The sequence below is a fragment of the Arachis duranensis genome, chromosome 6, assembly GCF_000817695.3.
Source record: "Arachis duranensis cultivar V14167 chromosome 6, aradu.V14167.gnm2.J7QH, whole genome shotgun sequence".
NCBI lineage: Eukaryota > Viridiplantae > Streptophyta > Magnoliopsida > Fabales > Fabaceae > Arachis > Arachis duranensis.
Window position 1 is genome coordinate 17,529,720 of NC_029777.3, and position 12,954 is coordinate 17,542,673.

General features: G+C 31.3%; 1 protein-coding gene, 1 long non-coding RNA gene and 1 other non-coding gene across 4 annotated transcripts; 2 read left to right on the forward strand and 1 right to left on the reverse strand.

The window, feature by feature from the left end:
- Positions 1 to 4,425: 4,425 nt before the first annotated feature.
- TRNAL-CAA (transfer RNA leucine (anticodon CAA)) lies at positions 4,426 to 4,509 on the reverse strand. Its single transcript has one exon. It is a non-coding gene; the product is annotated as a tRNA-Leu (tRNA).
- A 559-nt stretch (positions 4,510 to 5,068) lies between these two features.
- LOC107493246 (thaumatin-like protein 1) lies at positions 5,069 to 7,366 on the forward strand. 2 transcript variants are annotated; one of them, XM_016114343.3, is made up of 4 exons: positions 5,069 to 5,585; positions 5,671 to 5,996; positions 6,063 to 6,421; positions 7,166 to 7,366. In XM_016114343.3, the coding sequence occupies exons 1-4, from the start codon at positions 5,513 to 5,515 to the stop codon at positions 7,350 to 7,352; spliced, it is 945 nt and encodes a 314-aa protein (XP_015969829.1). In that variant the 5' UTR covers positions 5,069 to 5,512; the 3' UTR covers positions 7,353 to 7,366. The 2 variants fall into 2 exon arrangements, with proteins under 2 accessions (XP_015969829.1, XP_020980180.1); XM_021124521.2 differs by lacking the exon at positions 7,166 to 7,366 and having other exon boundaries at positions 6,063 to 6,425.
- Positions 7,367 to 7,808: 442 nt separating this feature from the next.
- On the forward strand, positions 7,809 to 9,038 carry LOC127748308 (uncharacterized). The gene is made up of 3 exons (XR_008010256.1): positions 7,809 to 8,313; positions 8,460 to 8,558; positions 8,792 to 9,038. It is a non-coding gene; the product is annotated as an uncharacterized LOC127748308 (long non-coding RNA).
- Positions 9,039 to 12,954: the final 3,916 nt, after the last annotated feature.

Below are 12,954 nucleotides of genomic sequence, written 5' to 3' on the forward strand. Positions count from 1 at the left end.
ATAGTTCAGCTTGATATATTATTTCGGTGAAACAACATACATCATCCTATTTTATATATAATATAATCATATTCGAGTTAGCGATAACGTAACATCACACTTAACAAATAATTGAGAGAAAAAAAATTAGAGAATTGATTCACATATAGCAGGCTAGGCAGCATGGTTCTGTAACTATTCAAAAATACACCAATCCTTAACTTGCTGATACGTGGTGTTTGAATTCAACGGAATTGGAAGCACGATTATAATCCAGATTCGGCCGCCGGCACAATTCTAAAAGTCAAACTCACCAGGTTGTTGAGTTAACATTTAATTATGCTTATGCATGAAGAAAACTAAATGATAATTTGACTATCTTTCTTAATGTTCCAATTTATTTGAGTGAGGCTAATCGTATAGCAAACTTAAGTATGTAGCAGTCCTTGTATTGAGTAGTTCAACTTTTAATTTATGGGCATCATATTTTAGATAACCTACTTTAGTAGTATTATGTGAATGAAGTGATATAAATGTCAAAATGGTAGATGCCTGGCTTTATGGATAACATGATACTTTGACAGTTTGACTTTGTAAACATGAATCACCGATGGAGTGGTTGAAGTTTAGATGAATATTGATGCTACCTAGTCTCATCTCATAATATAACTTAATAAGGTGACAATTATATCTTCAAGAATTTTGGTTTTACTAATTAATTTTTTTAAAAAAAATATTAATTAAATATTTTACAATAATAAATAATAGACATATGTGTTACTTTTTTAATAGATAACGTAAAACAAAATGAAATTATCAATGTGTGTTACGATGTTGCATTATCACATAAACATAAAAATGATGCTATAATTTTAAATTATAAAATATTTATTATTTTTTCAATTTTTATATAATTTTTAACAACGATTCTTTATTTATCACGAATCCTACCAAATATAAGTGAAGTTTTACTCAAAAAATTGTTATTTATTATACGACAATTTTTTATAAATAGATATAATGGTTAACCATACATATAAGTACTATTATTAAGTTTTATATAATGAATTGATAAAAGAATATAATGTATCCATCTATTACTATTTTAGAAAATTAAATTAGTATTTTTTTTCAAAGATTAATTAGGGTGAAGTCAAAATTTTCAAATATATAAATATCATTTTACTCGGTTATAATCCATGCTTGATTTATTGCTCATTCATGACACCGGTGTATATAGTGGTGGAACTTAGTTTAGACAAAGGGGGCTATGCCCCCCAAACTTTTTATAAAAAAAATTAGTAATACTTTACTATGACTTAAAGTAACCAATAAGTTCAATAAATTATTTAATTTAATATTATTTTATATTTTACTATTTATTTAATTTAATTTTTTATATGATAAAAAATAATAGAATATTCAATGAGTATTAATATTATTGTATTTGTATAAATTGATAAAAAAATTCAATAAATATTATAAATTTTAATATTTGTTCTTTTAGCTTCTTCTTTACATATTTTATACGATATATATTTTAATTTTTATATAAAATAATAATAAAAAATAAAAGAATTGATGTATTTTTTAAGAGGAAGGCTAATATTTAAGAATGAGAATATATAACTTTTACAATATCAACACCTGTAGATAGTTTTTCTACTTTAATGAATCACGAAAAAAGTAAGATACAATCTTCAAAAGTTTAAAAGTTACATCTGATGAGTTTGACCTTAATTTTTTGGAATGAGACCTTGAAAAACGATTTTAAATTTGGCAATATCATCCAAATCAGAGAGATGAAATTAGACGAACTTATCTTAAATAGAGTTCATATCAAAAGCTTTTTGACAAGTTTCACCACTGGGTGTATGGGCCTTTCTTAAGCGTGACCAGGAGCAGGGAACTCTATCATTGTGTGTCGTTATTCATCAAGCAAAACCTAAATAATATCAATTTTCTTGTGTTCTCTCTAAGCTCCAACAAATGAGTAATGTTAGATGCATGATTATGTTTACACTTTGGTGAAAATTCTGGGAAATTTGACTTCACGTGAAGTTGATATTTGAGAGTCGCTAGATAAAAATTTAGTTAAATGAGTCAAATTATCTAACGGCTCTCAGGTATCAACTTCACGTGAAGTCGACTGCACCTGAGTTTTCACCTTATATTTTTCTTATGCATCTTTAATTTTGGGTATTAAGAGTAATTGATAAAAAATGAGAAAAATTAAAATATTTTTTATGTAATAAAAAATTATACACAAAAGAGATGTATAGAAAAAAAATAAAACAAACATCATTATTTTTTAACAATAATTTTATATAAATTTTATCTATGTATTTATTATTTGTTCTTTCTAACAAAATTCATATTTACTTTAGGTTACATCCACTCAATTTTAATATGATATTAGAATATATCTATTTATATCGAGGCCTAAAAAGATAATAGTTAAACCCAAAAAAAATAAAAGTTCACCCAATAAAAGTGGTCTCATCCACTTCTACCAGATTTTATAGAGGTCGGGACGACAACGGCAGTTCAATTTTACTTATTTGAATAAGTAACTAACTCTTAATATATCTCCCACTTAAAAAGAAACGGTCATCTACTATTAGAGGTGGAAATATTCTAAAATTTTATCATCTTTTATTCTACTATAAATATACCAACACCCTACCCTTAGGTATATTCAAAATTCAATTTATTTAAAAATCTGCTTAAAACCCTTGTTAATTTAAACATCTCTACTCCCACTTTCTCACAAAAAAAATTCAGATGATCACATTTTGGTATCAATATAAGTCGAACATTGTCTCAAAAAAAATCTAGATTGTACGTCTAGACCCAAATACCACTTAGTCTTAAGTAACCTGAAAAACAATATAATATCTATGCAATGATTTATTAAACTATTTTTCTTTCATTTTTTAATCTAATATCTTTTTGTTGTGCATTACTTTCCTTTTTCCTCCACACGTTGATCAAGAGTATGAGATTAAGTATAAAAGCTACGCAGATCAGTAGCTAGTAATAAACATTAACATTATTGTTGGGAAATGTTTCATGTAAAAATTGTTTCTGTCTATTCATGGGTTACTCACTTAATAATGAGTCAATGAATAGTTGAATACAAACAAATTAATTAGCGTCACATTTCAGGCTTGATTCCTACGCATCCATACACAAAATAAAAGAAGCTATATAAGATATGTTAATGTAATGATGGGATGTGTGAATAGCGTATTCTGACCCGCTGCTTCATTCCGATCCCCTCTTGTGTTCCTACGTGAATCTCAATCTCAAATGTTTATTTGTGCTTCACGAAATCCATTTATTATATTGATTATGTTCATTTTGTCAAACCAATGAACCAAATTTGTAAGTGGTTTCACATTCAATTCCCACATAAAACACAAATTAAAGCACTCATCACGTTCATAATAGTTGCACACTTGCACTAATATACAGTATATTGATTAAAAATTTATAATTGAGGATTCCATATATACGTTTCTATCCACAAGGTTAAGATGAGTTGCTTTAATTAGAAGTGAAAAAGCATTGTAAGTGTGTACGTCCCTTTTATTTTTTATTTTTTTTTTCTTTTATTCGAATCAATCATAGGTAGAGAGGAAAGAGAACATCCGACCGGTTATGGCACCGGTTCACCGGTTTTCCGGCCCGACCGGCCGGGTCGGTCCGGTTCTGACAACACTGGCATAGACACATCAAATTTTTTTTTTTGCACAACAGACATGTGCTAGCCAGTAGTGGACCACAGCTGAGAATATCATCTGTGAAAGAGGCCCTTAATCGTTGTTGGGCCTAAACAACCTTAGTAGATTTTTAAGAAAGGCAGCCCATTTTTTGGAACAAACTAGAACTTCTATTCTAGCGGAAAAAAATATTATTTTAAGAAAGGCCCTATCAATAGTGTGAGCAAAATCCGAAAAATGTTGAGCAACGCACAAAGACAGATTACGTTGCTGTAACTCTTGCAAAAGAACATCTATTAGTGGCGATGGTGATGGTCAATGCATAGCAACAAATGTAATTTGATTCAAACTTCAAATCACTATAAGCATTTATGTATATCCATGTAGCATTCAATATCTGAAAAGAACTACTCAAATCTCCAATAATTTTAGGTAGGTACACGACATATAAACTAATTAAACTGGAAAGCTAGCTACTTTACTTAAGCTGCATGTGTGCTTAAAACTTAAAAAGAGTCTACTAAGGTTGCCTTGTTGGAACCAACGTCATCAAAGAGATAGACTTTAGTAACCCTCTTTAATAGCCTTTGATAAAATAATATAAGACAGTCACATATTAGTCATAGCAAACTACAGATCATATAAGTCACCAAAAAAAACTACAGATCATATAATATAGCAGTAACCGAAAACTTTTGTAATAAGAACAGAGGCGACAAAATGTCAGAAGTGGGATTTGAACCCACGCCCTCGTTAGAGGACCAGAACTTGAGTCTGGCGCCTTAGACCACTCGGCCATCCTGACTTCTTGTTAGTTGTTTCACACAGATAGTTATCATTCTAATTTATATATATATAAATACGCACATGTAGATGACCGAGAAATTTGATTGACACTAGAAAGAACATATATATATATCATATATGCTGTAGAATTTTATAAGGGAGAGATTGTTAATTAAAAATGTCGTTCCGAGCATATTAGGCAAAATTGAGAGCTAAGTACAACCGCCGTAAGATGATTTGTATTGGTTTTTGAAATTCCAAAGGTGGAAAATTTAATTGAAGATTATTTATTTCATGTACTTTATTCTCTCATATCTCATATTCTTTTAAATTTTCCACTGAAGATAAAGAATAATGGTTTGAAACATTTCATTGTAGACAACACTGTTTATCAAAATTCGAATATATAGTATCATTTGTGATCTTTGCATGTAGCAAAATTTAATCGCTTAAACCCTCTCAATTGGTAGAAAACACATGGGACTGTCAAATGTCAATAATTCATTTCGTTTATTAAGAGTTTCAAAAGTCTTTTTTACATAGCACAGGTTTCAAAAGAAAATATGTGTACTCTGAATTTCTTGCAATAAAAACAAAGGAAGAGAGAGAAAGAATCGAATATAATCGATTACTACTACAAAAAGTTGGGCCTCCAAAATCTGCAATCACTTTTCTAAGACTAAGAATAATGTTGGTGAATGGTGAGGAGATATGTGATTTTCCCCTAGCGTTACAGGTTTTGGTTGTTGAAGAATGTAGAATGAGGCAGCAAAGTTATAGTGGGTCTTACTCAAAGTAATATTCCGATCCATTTGTAAATATGTATCTATTCACACTTTGTAATCTTAGTTCCCAACTTTCTTCCTCTCATTTGCACTCCATCTATCACACTCTCGACAAGTTCAAATAACATCAAATCTAAAACTTTATATCCACAAGTTAGTTGTTACATTTTATGCATGGGCATGCAGCCCAAACAGTGTCACAACTCATAAGTCACAACCTCCATTCTTCTCTTACCAATGGGTTCCTTATTGTTTTCCTATTACTGTTTCTCTACACAGATTGCATTCATCTTGTTTCTATTTTGCTTGGGTAGGTTCTCTCGTTCCTTTCTTTTCTACTTGATCTTATATATTCATCAAATAAAATGGTCAATATTTATCTATTTGGAATATAGATAAAGGAGCATTAGGGGCCAAGTTTACAATAATTAACAAGTGTGATTACACGGTGTGGCCTGGGATTCTTGCCAATGCTGGCAGCTCCGCATTGGATACCACCGGCTTCCACCTCCCATCCGGCGGGTCGAGGAGCTTTCAAGCCCCACCCAATTGGTCAGGCAGGTTTTGGGGCCGGACCGGCTGCAATTTTGACCCCAATACCCAACAGGGCACCTGCACCACAGGGGATTGTGGCTCCAACAAACTTGAATGCAATGGTGCCGGGGCAGACCCACCCGTAACACTAGCGGAGTTCACAATCGGGTCGGGTTCCCAATCCCAGGTATGTCTGTCTTTAGAATTTCCTGTGAAGTAAATTGATATTCTATGACTAACCTTAATTGATTAGGATTATTACGACGTCAGCCTGGTTGACGGATACAATCTTCCTATGATGGTGGATGCGGGTGGCGGGTCGGGTGAGTGTGGGTCAACGGGTTGCATAGCTGACCTGAACCGGCAATGCCCGAATGAGTTGAGAGTTAGTAACCGAGTGGCATGCAAGAGCGCGTGTGAAGCGTTTCAGAGGGCTGAATACTGCTGCAGCGGCACCTACGCTTCACCTGCCACATGCAAGCCTTCGGTTTACTCCACCATGTTCAAGAGCGCGTGCCCCAAATCGTATAGCTACGCATATGACGACCTTACGAGTACATTTACGTGTACGGGAGCTGATTATACCATCACATTCTGCCCTTCAACCACAAGGTAACTAACCACAATAAAGTAGATTCTCATTATTATTTAATTTCTTTGCCACTTTGTGACTTATCCTATCTGTACTACATGCATGCATGTTATTATTTAGTTTACTACTTTACTTTGATTAGCACTTTCGGTTATAAGTCCACAAGTTATAATTAAGCCAGTCAAATAAAAATATCAAAAATATTTTTTTTAAAGATATTTTTTAAAAATTAAAATTTAACATATACAATAATCAATTAAAATATCTTATTTTTATTAAAATTAGACCGGACAAATCAATTTAACAAAAAAATTAATAAATTAAATTTTGAATCGATATAAATTAATATTTTTTATAAAAAATAACTATAATATTTCTATTATAAAAAAAGCTAAAATAACACTCCTATTATATATATATATTGAAAATTCTAAATTTTAATCCTATGACGAGAAAAAAGAAAAGAGCTAAAATTTAGAATTCTCAAAATTAATATATATAATAAGAGTATTTTAGTCATTTTTTATAATAAGGGTATTATTGTAGTTATTTTTTATAAAACATAATATTAATTTAGATCAATTCAAAATTTAATTCACCATTTTTCAGTTAAATTAATTTGTCTGGCCTAAGTTTAACAAAAATAATACAATTCAATCTATTATATGTGTTAAATTTTAATTATTAAAAAACATCTTAATAAAAAACGTCTTAGACGTCTTTATGGAAGTAGATTCTAAATTTATTTATGTGTTTGTATGCAGCCAAAAATCAGCAAGAGTGTCACCACCAGCGCCACCTGAAACAGGAACAGGGGAGATGCCTATGATAGTGAACAGTTCATGGTTCTCTGATATTTTTTATGGACTCTCGCCCAAGTCCTACTCTTGCCCAACCTTACTCATTGCCACTCTCACTATCCTAATTTTTCTCAATTTGCAATCCTCATAGTGCATGCATTTTAAGGTTACTTTTTTTTTCCATGAATGTATCATATTTAAGAATAACAGATAATTATTGTCTTTCATATATTAATTTGGAGGACAATTATTGCATTCAAAATCTCATGCACCACTCAGAAAAAAAGAAACTGTTTTTAGTGAGGGATTATAATTATTGAATTGGAGAGAGGGGTTTGATCTAGGAGCACTATATATAAAAAGAAGTGATTATGCGTTTGCTTGGCTTAGAATTGGAGCAATATGGTTGGTAATTGTGGTGGCCACTACTGTCTCTAGCTATGTTAACTAGGCAGCCAAAGTAACACAACTTTGCGGGAATTTGAAGTTTGGTACCAACTCATTTTGGGTTATGTCTAATTTTGATCTGCGACACCGTTAATCTAGCATTGCCTATGATTTTGATAACCATAGATTATGTGAATATCTTTTGAAATAAACTCAGAATAAGTATGCATGTTAGCATACTAGTTTTATTTAATATATTTTTGCAACATTGTTAAAAAAGAACACTGAAAAATGATTTGTGTTTTCCATATAATCCAACCTTGTCTAGGTTTAAGAGATAGATAAGTTACTATAATTGTTCCTGCCTGTGGTTGCATCGATACCATGCCTTCTATTAATGATAACCGTTTTCTCCATCAACATGGATTGTTGTCTCCCACGATCTACTGAGCCTTCGCTCCTGCTCCATAGTTGCTACAATGTGCACCAAATTGCCTTCTTCCAATCAAGCACGTCACTTAGGATGGGCTCAACCTCTCCAATCAAACGAGCTTGAACTATCAGTAAATTATCAGATTCAATTACAATTTTTTCAAAACCCAACTTTCTCTAAGATAACAGCATTACAATCTTCTCTGCTGCACCAATTAACAACTTTCCTCTATTGTCCCTTACTATAACTGCAATTGCACCTTCCTCTAAGTCCTTCCCGTGGTGGCTTCCAGGTAATAGCTCTGACTATTCTTCTTCAGTTGCTGTTGATTTTTCTCTGCTCATTCTCTAATGATAGTGAATTTGAGGTTGATTTTTCTAGATTTCCAAATTTTCTAGCATAAGAAACCAATTCCACTTATCAATTCATCTTGATCAGCTGAGGCACTTATTCTGATCTTCCACACATTGCTTAGGAACCAATCTCCAAAAGTAGATGCTGTTTCTGCAGTTGGACACAACTGACTTTACGCCCCAAGTAAGATATTCCTTGTGCATGTTAGTGGAGAATACATATATTAATTATAATTACAAATTATGTTATTTTAAATTAAATGACTTATACAGATCTCATTTATTATTATAAATACTAAATTGGATAAGTTATAATTATTTTTTATTTGGAATTAAATAAGAATAGAACTATATATTATCTTTTGGACTTTAGATATATTATCTTTTGGGCTTTAGATATTGTTCTTGTGTGAGTAGCCGACTCTCAGGCATAGTTTGTCCTGCTCAATGTTTGAACTCACCTATCCTTGGATTGGGTGAGAGTCGGCTCTTCCAAGAACGGCGACGGTGGGCACCTGCAAAAGCACTTTAACGCTCAAGTTAGTAAAAGCAGAAGATACATGAAGTACTTCTCTCGTGTCAGGAGTGGATGTATTTATAGAGTTGTTGTATTACAGGAGCTTACTTAGTGGGTCTAATATTGTGGAGTTGCTTAAAATGTGAACCTAATTATGTGATAACTGCTCTTTATTGATGTTTGACTTCTTAAGATAAGCACGCACCTACTCCACATATTCCTAAGGTAGCACGTGTTTATTTATTTAGTTTTAAGAAGATTCTGATTTATATAGTTTTACCTGAGTCAGGTTATAGCCAACGGAACATATACTATTTTTATTTGAGTTTTAGGGTTTAATAGGTTTCATACTCAAATATAAATAGTGTCTTCTGAGTAGGGATAGCAAAACTTTCTGAAACGTGAGGAACCCTACGGGAACCGTCTCAAATAGGATCTGACTGTGGGAAATTTTTCTCGCAGGGATAGGAACGGGGAACAAAATTTTCCGAAGCAGGCGCAGGGACCCGAGCGGAGATCCCTGCCCTATCTCCACTAATCTCTGAAATTCATAAATTTATTGAATTGTTCTTAATAGTTTATTTGTCATATATGTTTTTTAGTTATTTCACACACACACACACACAAATCCTCATTTACATAACCCTTCTTCAATTCAGAAATTCCTAGCGCTGTCCATACTCCATCTAACCTCTCTACAGCCACCCCCTCTCGACTCTCCCTTTTCATCGCATAGCCATACCTCACCATGCCATCATCCTCACTGCGTCATGTTCTCTATTTGCGGCGTTTCTTTCCGTAATTCTGTCGTTGTATCCATTCTCCTCTCTGTTGCAGTCTTGCAGCGTCTCCCACCTCGTCCACTACTCCATCCTCAGACTTGCCGATGCATCTTTCCACTGTATCATTTCGAAAGAAGTACCATCTTATTGTTTAGATTTTTTGTATGAAATATTGTTATTTTTGTATAGAATGGATACTTACAACTCTATTCATATGGAAATTAATAATTAGTTAGAACTATTAGATAAATGGAAAATGGAGTCCTCGCGGGGAATGGGACCCTGTGAAGAATGTGGATGGGGAGCAATATTCTCCCACAGTGGGAAATGGAAACGAGGACAGAAAGCAAATCTGGGGGTGGGAATGGGGAGCAGGGAGGCATCCTCTGCTCCCGCTCTGTCCCGTTGACATACTTCGCTCCCGCTCTGTCTCGTTGATATCCCTACTTTAGGGTTTCAATTTTTAACATACTAAAGCCGTCTCAGCAATTATTTCTCCATTAGAAAAGTTACAATTCAACCGCTTAAGAATACAAAAAATTTTGGTTGAAGCAGATCGAAAGAAATATAAGATTCAAAATTTTCTAATCATAATTCATGTTTATAAATTCGGGTACACTTACACATTCAAGTATTTTATTTTTTAATAATTTAACATAAATAATCTTTGAATTAAGGAATTTTGGAAAAATTCTAACCGTTCATGTATAGGGTGATAATGTTTAGTAATCTCTCTTTTTAAATTGCATATTTGTCAAGTAGGATCGTAGCCATATTTCTCTTGTAGAGATTATTCACACACAAACCTTGTGTGCAACTGGATCCTTTTTTTTTTGTTCAGGGCCGAACGGGTCAGGATGCAACTAGATCTATATCCAGAATCACAAATTGCAGTGTTTTGTTTTGGATCAACAAGCACAAAAACGTACAAAGAGGGTGGGTTTATTTGGACTTTTAACTCTTAATTGGATTTGATATTGGGGCCAAGTTTGTCGGCTACTCGGCTGAACAAAATAGCTTAAGCACTTGATCATTATTGTTGAAATTTGCAAGACGTCAAGTCCAATAGTTTTAGAACAAAAAGAATAGGAAGAAACAAAACAAAAGAAAAACTTATAGCGTACCTCCAATTCAGTGAATTTTTTTTTTTGGTGACTCCTCCAATTCAGTGATTAAAAGTGGAAATGGATCTCTCAATTTTTTTTTAATAATAAAAAAAAGTAAAGTCTTATTATTAATTTTATAAGTGGCATTAAAAATAAATATGAGAAAAAGAATAATAAAAGATTAGATATCACATTTTAAACTTTTAATTTTTTTTTTAAAATTGAGAGGATCCATTCCGATTAAAAGCCACTAACTGAACTACTGAAGTAAACATAAACTTTAATAAAGCAACCAACTTGTATTGAAAATAGAATCGATAATAAGTAAGGTAGGATAGAATTCTATTCTAACTGTATTCATGAATTGACAATATTTTTAAAATTCTACTTTAATTCTACTTGCACTTTAAAATTTTAAATCATACGCTACTTTACTCTACTCATAAAAATATCAAATTTCATTTAGGTACTAAAGTTTTTAAATGATCAATGATATATGATTTTTACTTTTGTTTTATTTTTATTTTATGTTAACATTATAAATATACAAATAATCTAAATTGTTAAATTAATTAATTAGTTTAGTGGTTGTTTATTTATTATAAGTTATTACATGAGAAAGGTTGTGAGTTCATCTCTCATCTCCTTCATTATATAATTAATTTTTAGAAAATATATGTGTTATATATGAGATGCGCGAACATATATAAAACACGGGGACATGGTATATGTATAAAATATAAAATATATTTTTAGATAAATTACAATAAATTTTTAATATTTTATTGGTATTAAAATATAAAATAATTTTTTAATTATTTTTAATGTATTCTTTTAACTATATAAAAATATTTAAAATATTTTTTGTTTTAATAAAAATAATATATATTATTTTTAAACTCATTTCAATAATACATGTTAAGAATAAGTTCGGATACGCTGACACGTGATGGTATTTAGGTGTGTGTCCGGAGAAGAATTTTTTATTTTTTATTAAAACATGGTTGGACACGGCAGACACGTGTGTCAGACGAATGTCAATGAATATCGGGTCTAAAATGTATCCGATATGTGGACACAGCAATTCAGCAAAATATCCGTGCTTCATATTTATATATTTAATTTTTATAAATATATGTATTATATATGAGGTACGGATAAAATAGGATAGAATATGCCAATAAACTATAGTTCAAATAGTATAATTTTCTCATACTCATTTAAATATCGCAGATTTAAATCTCCTTATCTTTAATAAATAAAAAAAAAGATATATGTATCGCGAGCTCTAATTGAAAACATCATATCTACTTTATTCTCTTTGAAAGCCATCTAGCTGCCTACTTGAGTTCTAAAGTGTATGTATAGCGATCATTATTGGATTTGAAATATAAAATTTGAAACAAGTTTTTAAACATGTTGAAATAAAACTAAAATATTGAAGCAAATTCCATCCAAGCTAACTCATGTGGACTTCAACTTGGCATAAATAACATCTTGGACGACCTATAATTACTAATCGGTATCTTAATTAGTTCTTGATGCATTTCATCGACATGCGGTTTAATTAAGTACTCAAAACCTTCTCTAACTAAAAATGATTTTTTTTTCTTTCAAATAATATTGTCAAATGTAATTTGACTAATTTCTCATCACCCTGCGGTATTTTTCTTCATCTTACTTAAAATGCGTATAATAATAAATTACACTTGACAGTAGCACTTAAAAAAAAAATAAGTAGATTCATTTCTCCAGCTTATATAATTTAGTCTATTGAAATTTTCTGTCCAATAATCGTAAGAAGTAAGAACATACAAAAGAAATTTAATATTTTATTTTTTAAAAAGCAAAATGAGCTAACGAGAGGGTATTTATTTCTTAAATAGGAGTGATATAGCGTTGCTAGCTGAGTTATTTTAAACAGGTGAGAGATGAGAGAAAGAGTGAGACAGAAGGCGGAAAATATAGGGTGGGTTAAAATTAGAAAATATGCAAAAGATACTAATATTTGGAAATGAGAATACCAACATTTGAAAAATGAGTATTTTTTCACTTCTATTGAAAATCTTTAGAAAAATATTTTAAAAAATAAATTATTCTATCTGTTTAATTGGAGTAGACGCATTAGTGATATTTATATATGACAAAAACAAAAAATGATAATATGCAGAAACG

Excerpts from the sequence above, each read along its gene's own strand:
- LOC107493246 (XM_016114343.3), top strand. The coding sequence starts at position 5,513 with ATGGGTTCCTTATTGTTTTCCTATTACTGTTTCTCTACACAGATTGCA. Across the intron at positions 5,997-6,062 it reads GGTCGGGTTCCCAATCCCAG|GATTATTACGACGTCAGCCT; the intron begins GTATGTCTGTCT and ends TTAATTGATTAG. Across the intron at positions 6,422-7,165 it reads TTCTGCCCTTCAACCACAAG|CCAAAAATCAGCAAGAGTGT; the intron begins GTAACTAACCAC and ends GTTTGTATGCAG.